Below are 21,980 nucleotides of genomic sequence, written 5' to 3'. Positions count from 1 at the left end.
TGGTTTGATTCCCTGGTCACGTGCAGTCACTGCTCATCTGCATGTTGCTATGATAATGAATAGGATTCAGTAGAGCTTCCAGATTAAGACAGAGTAGGAAGAAACCCTTGGCTATCTACCTGTGAAAAATAAGCCAAAAAAATTCTACAATGATCTTATCATGCTTACGTGGGTTGCTATGAGTCAGGAGGTGATCCAGTGAAAGCTAACAATAGCAGTCTTGCTTCAGAGTGAGTTTTAATTTGTACTGCAAGAAAAGCACTATTTGCCATTATCATCCAAAATAAGGTCAGGGGAAAAGTATGGAACAAACCATCAATTTGCTCATATGCAAATTTAGGCTGAAGCTGAAGAAAATTAAAACAAGTTAAGGAAAGCCAAAATATGACCTTGAATATATCCCACATGAATTTAGGGACCATCTCCAGAACAGATTTGATGCATTAGAAATTAATGACCAAATTCCAGAAGAGTTGTGGGATAACATCAAGAACATAATATGGGAAGAATTTAGGAAGAAAGAAAGGAAGGAAGGAAGAAAGAAAGGATAAAAATGGATGTCAGAAGAGACTCTGACACTTGCTCTACAGAGTCAAGGTGTAAGAAAGAGATAAAAGATCTGACCACATCATTTCAAAGGGCAGCTTGAGAAGACAACGTCAAGTATTATAATGAAATGTGCAAAGACCTGGAGTTAGAAAACCGAACGCGAAGAATATGCTCCGTATTGCTCAAGCTGAAATAACTGAAGAAAAATTCAAGGCTCAATTTGCAATATTTAAGAATTCCACAAACAAAGTATTGAATAATGCAGAAAGTGTTAAAATAAGATGGAAGGTATACACAGAGTCACTGTAACAAAGAGAAATGGTTGATGGTCAACCATTTCAAGAAGTAGCATATGATCAAGAACCGATGGTACTGAAATAAGAAGTCCAAGTTGTCCTTGAAGGCACTGGCAAAAAATAAGGCTCCAGGAATTGATGGACTACAAATTGAAGTCTTTCAACAAACTGATGAAGCAATGGGGTGCTCACTCGTCTATGCCAAGAAATTTGGAAGATAGCTAACTGGGCAACCAATTGAAAGAGATCCATATTTATGTCCAATCCAAAGAGAGGTGACCCAATGCAATATGGAAATCATTGGACGATATCATTAATATCACATGCAAATAAAAATAAGATATTTCAAAATGGCTGCAACAGTACATCTCTAGAAAACTGCCAGAAATTAAAACTGGATTCAGAAGAGGGAAATCAATGTTGATATCAGATGAATCTTGGCTGAAAGTAGAGAATGCCAGAAAGATATTTATTGTGCTTTATTGACTATGCAAAGGCTTTCTACTGTGTGGATCATGACAAGCTCTGGATAACATTGCAAAGAATAGGTATTCCAGAACAGTTGATTGTGTTCATGAGGAACCTCTACATAGACCAAGAGGCATTCATTCGAACAGAACATTTGGATACTGAATGGTTTAAAATCAGGAAATGTGTGTGCCAGAGGTATATTCTTTCATCATACTTATTCAATCTGTGTGCTGAGCAAATAATGTGAGAAGTTGGATATATGAAGAACATGGCATCAGGATCTGAGGAAGACTCATTAACAATCTGAGATATGCAGATGATGCAACTTTTCTTGTTGGAAGTGAAGAGGACTTGAAACACTTACTGATCAAGATCAAATACCATAGATTTCAGTATGGATTGTGTCTCATTATCAATAAAACAAAAATCCTCACAAATGGACCAATAAATAACATCATGATAAATGGAGAAAAGATTGAAGTTATCAAAGACTTAATTTTGCTTGGATCCATTATTAATACTCATGGAAGTAGCAGTCAAGAAATCAAAGGACTTATTGAATTAGGCAAATCTACTGCAAAGGATCTCTTTAAATTGTTAAAAGGCAAAGATATCCATTTGAGGACTAGGGTATGCCTGACCCAAGTCATGATAGTTTTAAAAGCCTCATATGCATGTAAAAGTTGGACAATGAGTAAGGAAGACCATAGAAGAATTGATGCATTTGAGTTATGATGTTGAAGACGAATATTGAAAGTACAATGGACTACCAGAAGAATTAACATGTCTGTGTTGGAAGAAGTACACCCAGAATGCTCCTTAGAAATGAAAATGGCAAAACTTCTCACAGTTCAGACATGTAATTATGAGGGACCATTTCCTGGAGAAGAACATCATACTTGATAAAATGGAGGATCAGCAAAAAAAGAGGGAGACCCCAACAAGATGACTGACACAGTGACAGCAGCAATGGGTTCAAGTGTAACAATAATTGTGAAGATGGTACAGGATTCGGCAGTGTTTCGTTCTGTTGTGTATAGGGTCACTATGAGTTGGAACCAACTTCATGGCTTCTAACAATTGCATTACATCTGAACAAACAATTCAACGGTTACAAAGTACAAAACCCACTGGACTAAATTATTTTTCCACCACTTGTTTGTCAGTTTGTTGTACTGTGGTTGCTTGCATGTTGCTGTGATGCTGCAAGCTTAGTATTTCAGATATCAGGAGAATCACCTATGGTAGGTGAAGCTTCCCAACTAAGATATACTAAGAACAAAGACCTGACTTTCTATGCCAATAAAATTAGACAATGAAATTTTTTTGACATGGTTGCCTTGGCCACACCATAAGGAGGGCACAATGCTAGAGGAAGACATCATGTATGGTGAAGTAGATATCAGAAACATAGGAGAACTGGGGTAGGATGGATTCAGACATACTGGTGATTCTGAGATGATACAGGCTCTGGAAACATTTTGTCTCTAAGAGTTAGAGCTGACTTGATGGGCACTAACATCATCAACAACAAATGATCTTTTAAGTTCTTTTGGATACTGGTTTAGATCCAACTTCACAACTTTTGGTGAGTGTGTTCACTGAGAATTAATATAGAGAAACGTAAAACAAAGAAATGTTAACAGTAGACTAGGTGTGGCCCACAATAAAATTAGAACCAGTGACCAGACTGAAAAAAGCAGGGAGAAGAGCAGGTAACAGAATTTCTTGATTATACAGACACTGAGAAAAATGAATGCACCTTGCTACAGGACTGAGGGACAATACCTTATAGGGTAAGAGGAACCGAGAAAAACTTCCTAATTGTCACAACTGTCCACCACTCTCTATAGCCAAGGAGTCATAGCAATGTTAGCTAATCTCTCTGGGTCTCTGTTTCCTCAAGTGTAAGATGATGGTTTTGGACCAGTCTCCTATCCCAAACTTTATAACAATCTTTGTTTTTGTTAAGTGCTGTCAACTTGTTTCCAACCCATAGCTACACATGAGGTTAATTACAGTGCCTTCTATTTGCACTTCCCCATCCCCTGCATCCTCCTTGTTGTTGTTGTTAAGTGCCGTCGAGTCGGTTCTGACCCATAGAGACCCTGTACAGGGTTTCCAAGGCTGTAAATCTTTATGGGAGCAGAAAGCCTCATGTTTCTCCCATGGAGTGCCTGGTAGTTTCGAACTGCTGACCTTAAGGTTCGCAGCCTTAAGGTTTTGTAACCACTATGCTACCAGAGCTCCTTTCCAAAAGAGAATTGGGCTCGGCAGTACTCTTTCTTTCTTCCTTTCCTCTCTTGTCTTTCTTTACTTTTTGAGTAGCTAGTAGGAGTCTTGGTATGGTGCTGTGGGGTTAATGCACTGGACTGCAAAGTCAGTTTGAACTGCAAGGTCAGGAGTTCAAGCTTACCAGCCACTCTTCGGAAACCCTATACAGGGTTGCTATGACTTGGAATCGACTTGAACGCATTTAACAACAACATCTGACATCTAAGGTTCTTTAAAGGAAGAGCAATGAAGAAAAATAATGCCGTCCATAATATCACTCCTGGATATGTGGCATTTATGATGGACAGAATATATGAGATATGAGAAAAGGCAGGCAAGTTAGCATGGCTATGTTGAAGGAGGAATTAGAAGGCAGTTACAAATTTTCTAGTCACGGAATAGCTATAGGAATTGGCTACCTCAATTTACAAGTGGAATCTAATAAATAACAGTTGTTTTAGAGATTATTTTTTTCCCTTTTTTTTAAGCAGCATGAAGTCAAAGTATGTATTGTTAAAGAAGGATGAAAGTGCATGCGAGATATTTTTGACTGTTCAGTTCATGAGATCATCTGGCATGAAATAAAATGTTTTCTTTTCTAAGCAATGATTACATAATATGGCAGAGTGGAGCTTACTTGACAATTTTCGGCCTATGGATCTGATTTAACATAAGCCTCATGATACACCCCACCTAGCAAACCTCTTGTTTCTGATGGATTTGTTTCACCTCCTTTGTGAAAGCCCTATAGAGAAGGCAGCAAGCAGGAAAATCGACTATTTTAGACATTTTGACTAAAACTGTCTGCTCAGTGTGCCATGGACTACTTCCAAGAGGTGGGAGAACAGGAAACTATCTAAAATCAACTAGGAGACTGGAGGAGTGTTGGAAGTTGGAGGTGGGGAAGACTTTACATGGGATTCATGTTCTGACAGCTTGGGCTACAATTGCAAGCAAATGACAGCTACATTCACTGACCGCTGAGTTACAGAAAAGCCAGCTCAACTTCCACTAGTCAAGAGACAAGACAAAAGGCATGACTTTTCCAAGCATTGCAAGTAGTTATAATTTTCTAAGAGATTTCAGTGGAAAACATCCTCTAAGGATGCCTCTCTGTTTCTGCTTTCTGGTGGATGGTCACCAGTGATCCTGTGGTCCATAGTACAACTTGGGTGACCACGTAGCCTTCTAAGAGTGGACTGCAGGTCCCAGGTGATTTAGCAGAAATCTTACTTTGCCTACAGGAGAATCTGTATTACCAGTTCCTACTTCCATAACTAAAAATGGCAACCATATTTGCTCTAATTCTTCATGATGAAGAGACATAATTTTACCAAATGTAGCCCCTTCTTCCTATGATATCTGATGGGTTTTCTTCTTTTGTGACAATGTGGAAGCAGGTGAGGAAGGTAGTCTTTAGACTACCAAAGCAGTTGCTGACTGAACAAGTTTGAGATTCTGAGGGTTCTGTGGAGAAGAAAGATCCTATTTGAGAACTGCCTTTGGGTTCTAGAAGGGTAATGTCAACAGCCTTAAAAAATATGATGGAATTGTCTTCAGAGAACTGAGAGAATCCGTAGTCTTGAAATCTGTACATAAGCAAAGAAAAGTGATGGACCAGGACCCATTGTCATCTGCTGGTAATGGCTGAAGAACTCACATCTGCCAAAGTTTCCATGATGGAAACACTCCTCAGAGAACCTGGTTAAGCCAAAAAGAGCTGGTGTTGAGGGGTGGATAGAGTCCCCTTGAAAACGGATCCCATAGTTATTGCTGTTTATGAAGCTTGTCCTATTGACTTACCAGAGATGCCTAGATTAGGCACAGGGTCTTAAGAGACTCAAACTAGAAAAACAAAATCTGGTTTTGTTTGAACCAACTAAAGTTCATGGCCCTTCAATAAATATTAAGCCATAGGAAAGTCTGATCCACTGAGTGCTATCAAAAGATTGACCCCAATGGAAAGCAGGAGCACTAACAAAGACTTGTGCACCAATGCCCATTTTGCAGCAGTATTCACAATAGCCAAAAGGTGGAAACTGCCTAAATGTCCATTAATAGATGAATGGATAAACAAAAATAGTATAAACATTAATGGAATGCAACTTAGTCAAAAAAAGAACTGAAGGTCTTATACGTGTTACAACATGAACAAACCGTGAAAATATTATGCTGAGTAAAATAAATCAGTCACAAAAGGACATATACTGTATGATTCCTACATGAAACAGCTACAAATATTTACAGACGTGGTAATTAGTGGTTACTAGGGACAGGCAGGAGGGGGGAAGAAAGGAGAGAGAAACGATGGCTTCTTGCTTAGGAGACACTGAACTTCTGTTAAAGGTGATAAAGCAAAAAGCTGGAAACAGATAATGGTGAGGGTTACACAGCACAATGAATACAAATGTCACTGAACTGTACATATAAAGAATGCTGAAAACACAAATGTTTTGCTACATACATATTTACTTTAAAAACCTAGCCATATCCATTGTTGTAGAGTTTATTCCAAATCACAGTGACCCTGTAGGACAGAGCAGACCTGCCCCAAAGTTTGCAGGCTGTAAATCTTTATGGAAGCAGACTGCTACATCTTGCTTTCCTGGAGTGGTTAGTGGGTATGAACCACAGACCTTTCAGTTAGCAGCTGAGTGCCACCAGTGCTGCACACGCACACGCACACACACACACACACACAAATAATCACTTTGTTATTTTCACTTGCAGACAAAAACTTTATGTATTTAGGTAGTTGTTGTGAAGTGACGTTGAGTCGATTCCAACCCCTAGCGACCCTGTATAGGGTTTCCAAGGAGCAGCTGGTGAGCTTGAGCCACCGACCTTGCAGTTCAAATGACTTTGCAGTCTGACGCATTAGCTCACAGTGCTACATCAGGGCAAACCATTTATAACCTTATACTGGAAAAATACATGTTCAGCCTAACCCCGATTTAATAAATATTAGGTTAAGTAAAATGTATAAGAGAAAGGGTTGTGGTATATTAACACACACAGAAGTGAAACATGTTAACATGTCACACTATATTTTTCATTTATTTCTCAAATTTGAAATGACACTTTTTCTTCCTAAGATTGGGCACAAATTCAGAGTCTTATCATTGTGCCTATTTTACATGTATAAAATGGAACGCGTAATAAAGATTGTCCAAATCATGTAGGAAGTCCAAATCATATTAAAGCTAATAGATCATCTGAAGCTCAGTTCACATATTCATTCATTAGACTTTACTGCCCCCTTCAGTAAATGAAAGGAACCTGTTAATTCCCTGGAATTGAGTAACAAATTGGTGATTATATCAGAGAAGCACCATATCAGAATCTTCCATATTGATTCATATCAGAATCACCCCATATCTATGGAATCAGAATCTCTTAATTTGATGCCAGAAATCTTTATTTTATGGAGACTCTCAAGATGAGTCCTGTGCACATAAAATTAAGAACCTATTACCTTAAATATTCTTTGAAGAACAGGTGGTCATTCTCACACATATATGAGTCTATACATGGCTGGTGGGAGAAAGATGAGGCTACCTGCTCCTGTAAATGGTTTACAGCCTTGAAAACCTCACGGAACAGTTGCATTTTGTCCGATAGGGTAGTCATGTGTCAGAATCAATTAGATGGCAGTGAGTTTTACACATGACTGCCGGTGGTGACGGTGGTGGTTGTGGTTTTGACTCACAGTGACCCTGTATAGGGTTTCTGAGGTAGTAGGATCGAGCAGTGTTTCCTTCTGCTGAGCATGAGGTTTCTATGAGTCGGTGCCGACTCGATGGCACCTAACAACAACAACAACAACAACAACAACAACAACAACAACAAACAACAAAAGCTTTACAGGAGCAGAAAGCCTCATCTTTTTTCCAATGAGTGGCTGGTGGATTTGAACTGCTGATCTCGCAGTTAGCAGCCCAATGTGTAACCCACTACACTACCAGGGCTCCTTTATATATGACTAAAAGTCTCTTTCTTCAGTATCCAGTCCCAAGGCACTGAGGAAATGTTCCTAAAGATCATGCATCCACACACGGAGGAGTTTGTTCTCAGATTTGTGGTTTACTCTAAATGAAACCACTGGTATACATGAGGGACTGGTGGGAACAATAGCAGAAACACATCCATTTCCTCTTTTTAAAAACTAAAATTACTACTGCAGGTAATTATTTAGTTAACATGTGTCTGAATCTCTCATGAGCCTTTCAAGCCACCAACATGCTTCAAATCTAATTTTAAGACGGGTTCTTTCCCCACTTTGCCTTCTTGTGCCTTGGCCCCATCACCTTAAAAGGATGAGGGAAGAATGGATAAGCTAGTTAGAGATTTTGAGAAGAGCCTTAAGTGTTTTTACAACTGTGTAAGACATAATGAGAAAAGAACAGGGCTGGGAGTTGGACAGTGAACATCCTAGTCCCTGATTTTGATGAGATGACCGATCTTGTATAAGTCAAGGTATCTCTTTAAGATTTATTTTTTCTCGTTTTTAAGAATGGCCTACACTATTGTATCAAAAGCTGTTTTCATAAAGTTTCATAAAGATCATCACGTGAGAAATAGGGAGGTAGAAAGAAGTATTGTTGACTTTGCAAAGGGAAGTCCATGAATGAGATGCTGTGCTGATGCCCTTTCAATACTGAGACTCAATTCTAAAATGGCTGTTTTTGAAACAACAACAAAAAATCACAACAAAACAACAAAGGTATCTTAAGGTTTTTGAGTCCTAGAGGGTAAGCCAGGGAGAAGTGCGTAATACTACAGGTATACAATCAACAGGGGTCATAAACACAAAAGGAGCACAAGTCATTTCCTCTCACTGTCCTGGAGATCTCTTTGTATTAAGGGGACTAAAGCCTGTTTTATCCTCCCACCAGGGACACAGGGCATCCCTAACTAGTCTGTGCTTATGATCTGACATGGGGCTCAATACTGTAAGAGCAAAGTGCAGAATTTTCTATGTGTGATCTATAAAAAATCTGTTGTTTTTTTTTTTTATATCACAGTCATTCATCTTAGATGGACTTAGTGAAGTAGTACATTTGAAGTTGACCTTGTTTTATTTCATTCATCAGAGATCCAAGAGAACATATGTACAAATGTAAATCTTAGAGGTAACGGTGCAGGAATGCCCCAGGAATGCCCCAGCAACTGTAAAGCATATCTGGGGGAGACGGGGCTTCAAAAAGTTTGTAGAAAAATGGAAGGAAAAGATAATACAATTTTCCCACGAACTCTTTGAAACCCCTGGTATATATGGCCCTGTATGCACACATACAGGAAATCAATAGTCCATGTAATTGGCTTGCTGGATACTCTGGCCATATAATAAGCCTGAAATTTAGTGGGATGTTTCTTTAGTTTGAGAAAACAATGAGTAGAAATTCCAGTTGAGAGAAAATAATGACCTAATGTACACTCTGGTAGCGTAGGGGTTACGAATGGGGCTGTGAACCTCAAGGTCAGCATTTTGAAACTACCAGCTGCTCTGTGGGAGAAAGATGAGGCTTTCTGCTCCCGTAAAGATTTACAGCCTCGGAAACCCTGTACAGGGTTGCTATGAGTCAGAACTGACTGACTCCATGGCACATAACCACCTCCACCAATGTATATGAAAGAAAAGAAAAACAAATGACCTGTCAAAAAAATCATTTTACAAATGTAATTAGAAGTCTCTTTATCTCAGAAAAGTAAATGAGACAGGCCTATTGCTAAACTTCATCCAATAGAAATACCAATAATTTTTAGTGACCCTTTTACACTTAAAAGACCAGAAAATTGAAGAGGTCTTTCCATGTAAGCATTTTCTAAGAAGTAAATGAAATAACAGATAGGAGAAATAAAGAATTTGTCAAAAGTAACAGAAAGAGTGGATGATGAACCTCTCTTTATACCAAATTCCCTCATTTACCTCTGTTGATTTTGTAAGAACAATTGACTCATTCTTTCTTTTTTGTCATTATTTTTTGGCCACAAACAGGACTTGGGCAGAGGAGAATAAATCAATGATTGAAGAAAATTAAAGCACTCCTGTACTGAAATATTGTGGTTTAAATCCAAGAGTTAGGAACACATTAAATATGCATTTCACAAAATAAGGTTAAAAAAAAAAAAAAATCTCTCCATGTCAGAATGCATTCCAAGCAGCAGTTACTAAGGGCAGGGAGTTCTAACCGAACAGGAAGAAAGGTGGCCTTGGGAAGCAGATAAAGGAGTCCAAGGAGTGAAGTTACAGGAGCACATTATGTTAACACAAGGGGAAAAGTTATAGATACAAAATTTTAGATGAGTAATACAAATCTAGGAGTCCTGGTGTGGTGCTGTAGGATATGCACTCAACCTCGAGGTCAGTGGTTCAAACTTGCTCCTTGAAAGCCCTATACAAGGTCACTATGAGTCAGAAACGACTCGATGGCATTTCACAGCAACAACAACAACAACAATAGAAATCTATGGCTATGGATTCTAGCAATGCATGCTCTTCCAAATGAGAAAACTAATACTAAGCTTAAGCAAAAGATTTGTGCCATGGAACTCCAACTGACAGCAACCCGGTGAGCAGCTGTTGCCCTTCAACCTAAAACCAGAATGGTGAAAATGATAATCTAATCACCCAAGCAAAGGCAATATGACCTGTATTGCTTAGTGGTCCTGAGGCACTAGACTGCAACCCACAAGGTTGCTGGTTTGAGCCCACCAGCTGCTCCATGGAAGAAAGATAAGGCTTTCTGCTCCAGCAAAGATTTACAGCTTCGGAAACCCTATATACGGTCCCTATGAGTTGGAAACAGCTTGACGGCACTCATCTACAACATAAAACTTCAAACAGAAGACATTTTGCCCTACCAAGTTACCATTTGTGTGCAAGTGTGGAAAGCCCTGCTCTCAAATGGACCAGAGATTATAGATGTGTCTTTAACAGGACGGTATTACTGTTTTTACCTGTGTTACTATTTTTAGTTTACTATCAAGAAAACTATCCTTTAAGGAGAATGGAAAGGGAAAATAAGCTCACTGGCCACTGTGAAATCCAAGGTCAGTCTTTCTCTTAGACTCTTTGCTAATCAGTTTTACCATTAATTAGTAAATGAGGATAAGAAAGCCTGTGCTAAGTGGAGAAATCTGCCACTCTGGATCACCAAGTGCTTTTGGTGTTGCCAAAAATATCTTTAGAAAAACAGTGTTTCTTTAACAATTTCCAAGAAGGCCTTTCTCTTTACTTTTGGTCTTTCTTTTACTATATATTACTGGATCTTTCTGCACTCCTATTTTCTCACAGAGTTTTGAAAAAAAAATTTTTTTTTCCTCCTACAAATTGGATATAGAGAATACTGAAAATTATAGGGAGTCAGAGAAAAAGGACTAGGATTCTGCTGCTGATCACTCACTGTTTCCACATTAAAAGTTAAAGTCAGGCAGGAGTAACCTCATTTTTATATCAATGAAGAGGGGCATCTCTTTTAAGATCAGGGAAAAGTAAGGAGAAGATTATATAAAGCTACATAAGAAATATATCCAAACCTCCTGACATTAACTTGCTAGGCTATTAAGGCAATTTAAATTAAGAATAAAGAAATTAATCAATTAATGTGGTTGATGAGTTTTTTTTAAAAAAGGCAGCAAGGAAACAGCATAGTAGTCACAGTCATTAGTAGAATTGCTCCACACTCTCATGGATTTCACATAAAATAGTTTTAGCTCAATTAGTATAATTTAAATTGTTCGAAAACAAGGGGAAAGAAAAACTCAGTCAGGGAAAGAAAAGCTCAACTGGTCAGTAGATTGAAGTAATTTGTAACTGAATTTTGAGAAATAGTTGTGCCTACGGTGGGAGGGGGTGGGGGACAAAAACCCCTGGACTCAAGATTGCTATGAATGATTCTTCAGTGTTCTTTTGTAGGTCTTATTTAGCTCACCAACAAAACACCAACCCAGAAATTTTAATTTTGCTAAGAAACAGTGAGAAAATACCATTCTTCTCTTGTAAAATGTCTGATCACATTTCAATCACTAGCAAACATCATGTCCTCTCGCAGCACCTCACGAGATCATGTGTCAATTACATATTTTATACAGCTCCTGTAGAGACAGATTTGCAGCTATCTGATGCTTCAACCTGCTTTCTTACCATCTGCATGCATTAGTTAGCTACTTCAGTCTTACTAACTGTGATTTAGACAAGAAATAAAATAACAAAAACTATCCCCACACCAGAAAAACACACCCCAAACCAATAACATACCATCACCAAATACAAAGTAAAAATAGAATTGTACCCAAACCTGGTCAGTCCTTCCATTTCTTGAAACTTGTACACAAACTGAAGAAACCCACTCAGCCTTAAAAAGGTCGATCATTTTGAGCTCCTAAAATTTCATATCTGAGAGAGGTTTCTTTCTCCGTCTCTGTCTTGCTCTCTCTCTCTGCCTCTGTCTCTCTCTACTTCTACCGGAGAGCGTTTTGTTTCCCTTTTCCTGTTTCTGCTGCTGGGTGAATGCAAAATCCTCAGTTGGAAGGGATCTTTTTTAGGCTAACAGTTGGAAATCTAAAATCTTGCTCTTCTGAATGGCTTTATATGCCAGTCTTTGAATACAATAAGGTTTACATAAAGATACAGAATCAAGAATTCAGCTTTTTCAAACAAAACCAAAACTACCTTTTACTCTTTGAGCCCCTTCCTATTTTTATTTACTTAACTATTAGCACTTACCCTGAGATGTGCCATAAATGCTCTAGTCCAAATGTATAAAAAACCAACCACATCTCAACTAAGAATTAAACCGTTTTAATGTCTTCAAATCCATGTCCCTGCTCCAAACCCTGATACAGATAGTCACTGGCACTGGTACAAAAGTTCTAAACAGCAGACATCTGATTCTTGACATTTAAAAATAACAATATTGGAAAAAAGGAGTCTTTTATGCTTTATCAACTACAAATAACTTGGGAATGAGCACATATCTCTGATAGTATTAACTGGAACTTGCCATGAGTTCAAACTACAGTATTAGATTCCTAAATCAATATCTGCCAGATGTCAAATGCTTATATAGCTCTCATTTTCTATATAGCCAGGCCAAAGACCTAAATGACATGAATTTTAATGATAACTCTTAGAGAGATAATTTAGAAGTTCTAATTTTCTAATATTTGGATTCTCTTATTGGTGAGTATTAATTTAACCATTATTGAGTCTTGAACCAAGTTAGGAACATAATTAGCCATTCTGGAGGTCAACTGCAAGGTCAATGGTTCAAACCCACCAGCTCTTCCTTGGAAACCTTACAGAGTGTCGCTATGAATCAGAACGGACTTGAAGGCACTTAATAACACCACACTGCTACTCTGAGGAGGATCACACTTTTCATATGCAAGCACTCTTAACCACATGCACACATATGAGCACATGAACAGATTTGTTGTGGAATGAAACAAGTAATACAATGGGAAAAATGTGAATTTACCTCTATTTCTATAGTATGCTATAGTGGAAAGAGTCAGGTCGCGTCTTAGCACCCCCATACACTAACTATGGAAACCTGGGCAAATGATTTCATCCTTGTGACTTAGATTCTTTCGCTGTAACATGGAAGTAAATAGTACTTAGAAGGTTGTTTTGGGCAATCACTGAGACATGGTTTCTGGTGTATAAAAGGTATTTAATATGCACTACTCTGGCAGCGAAGTGGCCACAAGTTGGGCTGCTAATCTCATGGTCAGCAGTTTGAGACTACCAGTGATTCTGCAGGAGAAAGATGAGGCTTTCTGCACCCATAAAGATTTACAGCCTCGGAAACCCTATACAGGGTCGCTATGAGTCGGACTGCACAGCACATAACCACCACCACTTCTCTAGTCTGCTTTGTGTTTGGCAGAATAAGGAAAGTGAATAGTGGCTAGACAACACACAGGCTTTGATGACACTGAATCTCTGTGTCTTTAGCAGATTCCTGGTGTGGCACTGTAGGATCAGCAACAGACTGCAAACCACATGGTCAGCAGTTCAAACCCACCAGCTGCTCCTATAAAACTCTATACAGGGTCGCTATGGGTTGCACCTTGAATTTCAAGGTCGGCAGTTCAAACTCACCAGCTGCTCCTCTGAAACCCTATACAAAGTCACTGTGAATTGGAAACAAATCGACAGCAGTTAACAACAACAATATGTCTTTGGGAGTCTTGATGTGGCACTGTAGGATAAAGCACTGGACTGCAAGGTCAGCTTGAACAGATTAAAGGTCTACATTCCAAATACATCAACTGCTCCTTGGAAACTCTATACAGGGTTGCTAAGAGCTGGAACTGACTTGACCGCATTTAACAAGAAGATGTGTCTGGGCAGTGACTTAACCTACCTTACTGAATTTCACTTTCTTCAACTAGGAGACACCTTGGAGTTTTGGGGTTTTTAAAGAAAGTTACGGACTTCCTGTCATTTATTTATTTATTTCTGTTGTTGCGAACATGCACAGCAGAACATACATCAATTCAACAGCAATTTTAATTGTTCAACTTGAACAATTTCAGAGACAATGATTAAGTCTGTTCAGTTATGCAACCATTCCCATGTAACTTTTCCGAGTTGTTTCTCCTTCACTAACATGACCTCACTGTCCTCTAAGCTTCCTAGATCTTATGGAGCTTTAAAGAACAAATTAGATCTGAAAAACATCTGCTTTAGTAAGCATTAATGAAATGAGTTGCAGGACTTACAACTCTTGAATATTCCTTAGTTAGTAGTTTTCAGGTGTTGTGTATGAGCTTCAAAATATGGACCAAGATCGCAGACCTTCTAGACCAAGAATTTCACTTGACCACAGAAAAAGAAGGTCCAAAGATCTGCGAGGGTGGCTCCCATCTGCACCACTACTTAATGACAAAGCAGCACTTAGAGCGCAGATCCTCTTATCAACATTCAGTGCTTCATCCTCTAAAACTTATGATGCTGACAGCGTAAATCCAGTTTCATTTACAAATCCAGTTCCATTATTTGTCAGTGATCAAGGCTATACAACTGAGAAACAAACATACAAAAAGACTCACTCTGTTAAATTTGTTCCTAAGGATGAGCTTAGAAATGAAATGATTGTCCAGAGCCCAGTAGAGGCTGGCAATGCCTCTACATGAGAAGAACTTTCACAGGATGGCAGCCTCATGCTGAAAGACCAGTCCTGTGGTGCCGTGCTCCGGAGTAGGCCTCCCATTCCTCTTCCTCCCTTCTGGATCTGCAGTTCTCCAAGCTCTCTCTACAAGAACTCCTCAATCTCAGACACGTGAGGTGGAAAGAAAGAGCACACTGCTCTACAGTTAGTTTATATACTAACATATGGGGCTACCTACCACATCAAATGGGTGTCCTGGTGTGGCGCTGTGGGTTAATGCGCCAGGCTGCAAAGCCATTTGAACTGCAAGGTCGCCAGATCAAGCTCACCAGCTGCTCCTCAGAAACCCTATACAGGGTCGTTATGGGTCAGAACTGACTCAACAGCACTTCACAACAACAACAACACATCAAACGACAGAAAATAATATACTTAAAAGAAAAATGTTTTACTGTGAATTATGTGATAGTTTACATGGGAGAATATTAGCTTTACATTCATCCTATCATATATTGTTTCATTGCCATGGTTACAATCCCTTCCCTGCATCATCAACCAACCAAACAGTATACCCTAAAAGCCTGCCCCCCCACCCCCACCCGGGTCGTCAACACACAGCCCCTCTCCCTCTCTGGGTCTAGAGTTCCCAGCTGCTCCATCTATCCACGTCATCATCTCTGCCTCAGTCTCTGGCATCACAGTTTCTCTGGGTAGGGTCCCGAACTCAGCTCTTCTCCCTTCATGGTTCCAGGGATCTCCGCTCCTGGACTACAAAGTCAATCACTCCCCTCCTTTTGCTACAAAACGTACACCTTTACTTTTCCAACCCTCGCAGTCAGTCCTGATAACAATTATTCACCATTGTACCACAAGGGACCTATCCCCATCCCCTTTCATTAGCCCCGCCCAGACAGATTGGATACTGTTGTTGTTGTTAGGTGCCATCGAGTCGGAACTGACTCATAGCGACCTTATGCACAGCAGAACGAAACAATGTCCCATTCTGGGCCAACCTCACTACTGTTGCCATACTTGAGTCCATCAATGCTGCCACCTGGCCAATCCATCTCATTGGGGGTCTTCCTCTTTTTCTCTGACCCTCCATCTTACCAAGCATGATTTCCTTCTCTAGCAACTGTTCCCTCCTGACAATATGTCCAAAGTATGAGAGACGAAGTTTGGCCATCTTGGCCTCTAAGGCGCACTCTGGCTGCACTTCTTCCAAAACAGACCTATTGGTTCTTTTGGCAGCCCATGGCACTTTTAGTATTCTCCTCCAACACCATAATTCAAAGGCATCAATTCTTCTATGGTCTTCCTTATTCACTGTCCAGCTTTCGCATCCATATGAGGTTATTGAAAATACCATGGCTTGGGTCAGGTGCACCTTAGTCCTCAAGCTGACATCTTTGCTCTTCAACACTTTCAAAAGTTCCTGTGCAGCAGATTTGCCTAATGCAATACGTCATCTGATCTCTTGACTGCTGCTTCCGCGAGGTTGATAGTTGATCCAAGAAGAATGAAGTCCTTGACAACTTCAATCTTTTCTCCGTTGATAAGAATGTTGTTTATCGGTCCAGTGGTGAGGATTTTTGTTTTCTTGACATTGAGATGTAATCCATACGGAAGGCTGTGCTCTTTGATCTTCATCAGTAAAGGTTTTAAGTCCTCTTCACTTTCAGCAAGCAAGGTTGTATCATCTGCATATCGCACGTTGTTAATGAGTCTTCCTCCAATCCTGATTGGATACTACTAAGTGGAAATTGAAAATAATATGCTTTTGTCTCACTTTGAAAGCTTTGCCTAGAATTGGCAATCAGTGTGGATATTTATCTGCTAAATAAGGTGGTACTCTGAGCTCAGTTTATATGTAAAGGATGCCACCAACTTGGTTTATTCAGAATTGATTATTGTCCAAGGTAGTATAGAAAATTTACATTTCTTTCAATCTCTCAATGATTTCAGGATGGAAAACAAAGGTACTTTGGGTAACTAAGTCAGATTAGCTATGACTCTGGGGAGGAAGGAAGGAAATGGGACTGAGGAAGGTTCGTGCGTGTTCATTGTCATGAATGTCTGATTTCCGTGGTTGGGAAGCATGTAAGTGAGCGATCTAGTCAGTTATTTATTTTCCTTTATCCCTTTTGGTAAGCCACAAATGTTTCATTAAATTTAAAAAAAAAAAAAAAAAACAGCCTGTTTTAAATGAAAGCAAATAATATGAAAATAGATTTATCCAATCAGTATAATATGAGAAATAAAAATACTTCATTATTAAATCCATTCTTAAATCTTCAAGATTTCATTCTCATTTTATTGAAGAACTTTAATAATAATAATACCTTTATTTTAAAGATTTCTTCTCCTTGTTCCCCACTTCTTCATGCTCTTGAGTCCAGGTTGTGTGAGGTGCACTGGAAGGAGCTTTGTTTTGACATGAGATAGATCGGGGTCTAAATCTCATCCCTGAAATGTACTGCCCACGAGGCCTTAAATCATTGGTTATTTCTAAGCCTCAGCTTCCTCTCCTATGAAAATAGAGTTTTACTCTACCTTGCTCTCAGAATTATTATGAGGATTAAATAAAATAACTGTGGAAATGTTTGTTACAGCGGCTGGTACATATTAGGTTTCCAGTTAATAGTAGTTACTCCCTTTCTTTCTTTATCTTTCTACTTTTCTGTACTTCTTGAGGTTATACTCCAAAAAGTTATAAAGAGAGGACAGGAAATTAATTTAAAATAGAAAGAATATTGTGTAAGCCCTAATGACAGTATTGTGTTATTAACAAAGGTATGTCCTAGATCCATGGTCCCATATCCTAACATTTTTAAAAATCTAATATTTCTTACAAAAATCTCACCATAATTGATTTAAGTATAATTTTAAAAAAACTGTTTAGTTTTGCTTTTATCTCTAACAATGGAACTTCCGCAGATAAAATGTGTTCTGTTTTATGACATCTAGCTATTGATCAGGTTATGAGTCGGGCTGCCAACCTCAAAGTCAGCAGTTCGAAACTCTCAGCGGTTCCGCAGAAGAAAGATGAGGCTTTCTGCTCCCGTAAAGATTTACAGCCTCAGAGCCTCTTTGCAGGGTCGCTATGAATCGGAATCGACTCCACAGCACACCACCACCACCACCATTTATTGCTCAAGTCCTGGCGAGGCACTGTGGGTTAATGTGCTAGACTGCAAAGTCGGTGGTTCAAGCTCACCAGCTGCTCCTTGGAAGCCCTATACAGGGTTCTATGAGTCAGAACTGATTCTACGGCACTTAACAACAACAAGAACGACATCTAGTGCTCATCCTTTCTACAACGTAAGTATCCTTATCAAAATATTTTACTTCTAGTGCTGGACCAGATAAAAGTGCTTAAAGAATTTCTGAAGGCTTCAGTAATCACTCTCATCATAGTCATTTCTGAAAGTCAAGTTCTTCTCTGCCACACACTACTACTGTAACCCACACGTCTTTTACCCACTTTGGAGTCTAGTTTTTTTTTTTTAATGTGCTAAATGGGGAGATTGGATTAGATGATTCCTTTAACTGAAAAATTCTGTCAATTACTCAACTACCAAAGTAGATGATGAAGATCAAAGAGCACAGCTTTCGGTATGGATTGCATCTCAGTGTAAAGAAAATGAAAATCCTTACCACTGGACCTATAAACAACATTCTTATCAATGGAGAAAAGATTGAAGTTGTCAAGGACTTCATTTTTCTTGGATCAACTATCAGCACTCATGCAAGCAGCAGTCAAGAAATCAAACAACATATTGCATTAGGCAAATCTGCTGCACAAGATCTTTTTAAAGTGTTGAAGAGCAAAGATGTCAGTTTGAGGACTAAGGTGCGCTTGACCCCAGCCATGGTATTTTCAGTAACTTTATATACATGTGAAAGCTGGACAGTGAATAAGGAAGACTAGAAGAATTGATGCTTTTTGAGTTACGGTATTGGAGGAGAATATTGAAAATACCATTGACTGCCAAAGTAACAAACAGATCTGTGTTGGAAGAAGTGCAGCCAAGTGTTCCTTGGAGGCCAGGATGGCCAAACTTTGTCTCTCATACATTGGACATATTGTCAGGAGGGACCAGTTGTTGGAGAAGGATATCATGTTTGATTAGGTGGAAGGTCAGAGAAAAAGAGGAAGACCCCCAGTGAGATTGATTGGCCAAGTGGCAGCATCGATGGACTCAAGCGTGGCAACAACAGTGAGGTTGGCCCAGGTTCAGGCAGTGTTTCATTCTGTTGTGCATAGGGTCACTATGAGTCAGTACCGACTCAATGGCACCTAACAACAATGACATTAATATTCTAGTTAAGTCGGCAATGACACTTTCAGTGGGAAATATTCTTTAATTGTGTGTTGTTTGTGAAAACTACACACATGTTGGTGGCTTCTTCTGAACTTTAGGGAGGGGGCTCTGGCACCCGTTCCCAAGCCTGCCCACTTGGCATCTTCTCAGGACGTTGTGGTGGCATACGTGACCCAGCTTTGTCAAGAGGTGTTTCAAAGAGCAATAAAAGATTAACTTTTCAGTGAAAAAATTACTTTTTGCATTGCTTTTTGAGTGGGGAAAGACAGCACATACCTTTGTAGTCCAGTAAACCAGTACCCCCGCCCCTTTAAAAAAAAGTAAATATGGGAATAGAGAGTTGAGTTGGGGAAAATGAGAATATTAGACGGAAGAAGTAAGAAAGATAAAGCCCCTAACTTTATATTTTTATACAGGTGAAATGTGGTTTAAGTGACTTGGAGGCCCGGAGGGGAAAACTTTCAGAGTCTGTGCCAGGGGAGGAGCAGTCTGCCTTGGGTGTGTGTGTGGGGGGTATTTACATGCTGACACTAATTGTATTTTATTGCACTGATGCTTCCCCCTTCTTTTCCTACTCCTCTCTGTTGTCCTGGCTTTCTGCAGCTGTGCCTGTCAGTCCCCAAACTAGCTTGATCTCCACCTCTTCAGGACTAAAGGCATTAGCTTAAGTTCTTGTGCTCTTTCCAAATTCTTTACTTTGATATATATATATGTATATATATTGGACTTATTTTAAGATTCTAGGTGTTGTTGCTGTTAAGTATCATTGAGTTGGTTCCAACTCACAGCAACCCTCTATAGGGTTTCTGAGGATTGAACCTGCCAACTTTGTGATTCAAACTGACATTGCAGTCCAGTACGTATCCTATAGTATCACACCAGGACTCCTAAATTCTGGATAGATTCCTCTTTCTTCTCCCTGTCTGTGATCCCTTAGAAGAAAAGAAAACATTAAGAACGCCTTGCCTTTATGTAGGTCTTAATATTTTTGCAGACCAACTCTGGAGCTATGGTGGTTAGAGAGCTCCAAAAGGTCAGTAGTGCCCCCCACTAACCACTAGGCAGGCTGCTTTCAAAAACAAAGATTTACAGCCTCAGAAACCCTATGGGTTCTACTTTGTTCTCTGGAGTCATTATGAGTCAGGATTGACTTGTTGAGAGTGCCTTTGATTTTGGAATGCTTTTTCAAAGCACTTTTATTTCTAGTGTCTCCAGGTAACTGGATTAAAGCTGGAAATGGGCTTGTTTCCTTGCATTTTTCCGACAGGAGCACTTAAGTCATGTTGTTGTTGCTGTGTGCTGGCCAGTGGGTTCCAACTCATAACGACCCTGTATAGGGTTTCCAAGGCTATATATCATCACAAGAGCATAAATCCTCATATTTTTTCTGCAGACCAGCTGGTGGATTTGACCTGCTGACCTTGCAGTTAGCAGCCCAATGTACAACCCGCTAAGATAAGAAATGCTAAATAATTTGATTAGGTTCATGCACACAATTCATGCTAGAAGCAAGACTAGATCTCAGGAAAAGGTGCCACACACTTTTGGTAGGAACAATTGCTAAGCATACATCACATTACAGAAGGGCTACCTGAAGGTATTGGCAGGAACGTTCTTTTTGGCAAGACTCGGCCTTCACCAGCGCTTGGTCCACGTTCACAGAGGCTTTCTGGTAAACCTCCCGGGCTCGGCTCACAGTCAGAGTTGAGGACCAGGCACTCTTCTTCAGGAGCGGGGCATCTAGACTGACAGGCAGGTTGGCACAGGTGGAACACTTGACATCATTGTTACTCCGGGATGCCTTCACCGCCTGCTCACTGATAGTGTTGTAGGCTTCCATGAAGTACTGCGAGGCAGAGCGGTCAGGGCACCTGCCCATGGTCATCACACCCGAAGGGGTGTGGTAGATGCACATGTCGCCGTTCAGGTTGTCATCCGAGCTCCACCACCCAGGGGAGACGTTGGAGCGTGCTTTGGGCTCAGCACGCCGCTCCTTGCTCTTGCTGCGCTTGGTGTATCTCATGGTCTGAGTGTCGTCTGGGCTAGCTTTGCCCCCATTGACGCTGCCCTTGGAAGGCCCCTCCAGAGAATGAGACTTGGTGAAGAGCTTCTGGACCGAGTGGACCAGATGCCGGATGCGGCCGGGGCTGTCGCTGCGATGTTCCACAGCCGTGCGCTTGTATTGCAGCGTGTGGTAGCCATCTCGGCCGAGAGGCAGCTGCCTTTCAAACTGATCCAGGAGATTGGGAGGAATGCGGTTGGCCTTGGTGGCCAGGGTGCGGGGCACCAGGGCGCACTCGTCCTTCAGCTCCTGCTGTGAGGTGTAATGCCGCCGTGGGAAGGTGCTGCTGGCCAGCGGGTCGCTGAAGGGGCCCACGCACTCAGCCTGGAAGGAGTTGCGCTGCGTGTAGTAGGGATGGTCAGCCGGGTGGTGGTCCACTGGGCTCAGTAAGTATGGCTTGCGGTCTGAGTGGTGCGAGAGTGAATCGCAGGCAGAATCACAGGTGACTCCGTGGTGATGGCTGCGGCTGCCCGATAACCCTTTCATTGCTGATGGGCAGCAACCGACAGGGTCATTGACACCCCTTGGTCAGGTTCCAGACCCCTCTCCAGCAAAGACCTGGAGGAGTGAAGAAAAAGAGGGGACAGAGTTAATACTTCGCTGGGTAAATAGATATGGTTCTCTTGTAGGAGTCTGCTACTGCCTTGTTGGGAAAGCTCCTTCACCTCTGTGGGCTGGGAAAGCTAACCCCATAGCTTAGATGAGAAAATGAAAGGTGTAAGAGCTATTAAACTTGGACAAGGAAACAATAAATACTAAGTCTTTAAAAAACTGTTTGAAAGAGTAAGCCTCCTTGCCCTCTGGTTCCAATAATTGAATGTTTCTTTCCCTTGCTTCTGTTTTTATTCTTAACTGTTTTTTGTTTTTTTTTTTAGAGAAAGCA

The 21,980-nt window shown here is 40.4% G+C and overlaps 1 protein-coding gene across 5 annotated transcripts in view; it reads right to left on the bottom strand.

Annotated features, from left to right (window-relative positions):
• DLGAP1 (discs, large (Drosophila) homolog-associated protein 1) overlaps positions 1-21,644 on the bottom strand; it is a 461,019-nt gene extending 439,375 nt beyond the window's left edge. The window contains exon 1 of one of the 5 annotated variants that reach the window (XM_006867258.1): positions 20,627-21,644. In XM_006867258.1, coding sequence (XP_006867320.1) covers positions 20,627-21,583 — 957 coding nt within the window. In that variant the 5' untranslated portion in view covers positions 21,584-21,644. Of the gene's footprint in view, positions 1-11,890; positions 11,991-12,318; positions 12,396-20,626 lie in introns of those variants that run through there. The other 4 variants (XM_006867257.1, XM_006867263.1, XM_006867261.1 and 1 more) reach the window with 4 other exon arrangements.
• Between the last annotated feature and the right edge of the window lie 336 nt (positions 21,645-21,980).

The sequence above is a fragment of the Chrysochloris asiatica genome, unplaced genomic scaffold, assembly GCF_000296735.1.
Source record: "Chrysochloris asiatica unplaced genomic scaffold, ChrAsi1.0 scaffold00103, whole genome shotgun sequence".
NCBI classification, from domain to species: Eukaryota; Metazoa; Chordata; class Mammalia; order Afrosoricida; family Chrysochloridae; genus Chrysochloris; species Chrysochloris asiatica.
Note: the sequence above shows the minus strand (reverse complement) of the source record. Positions and strands in the feature narration are given on the sequence as shown.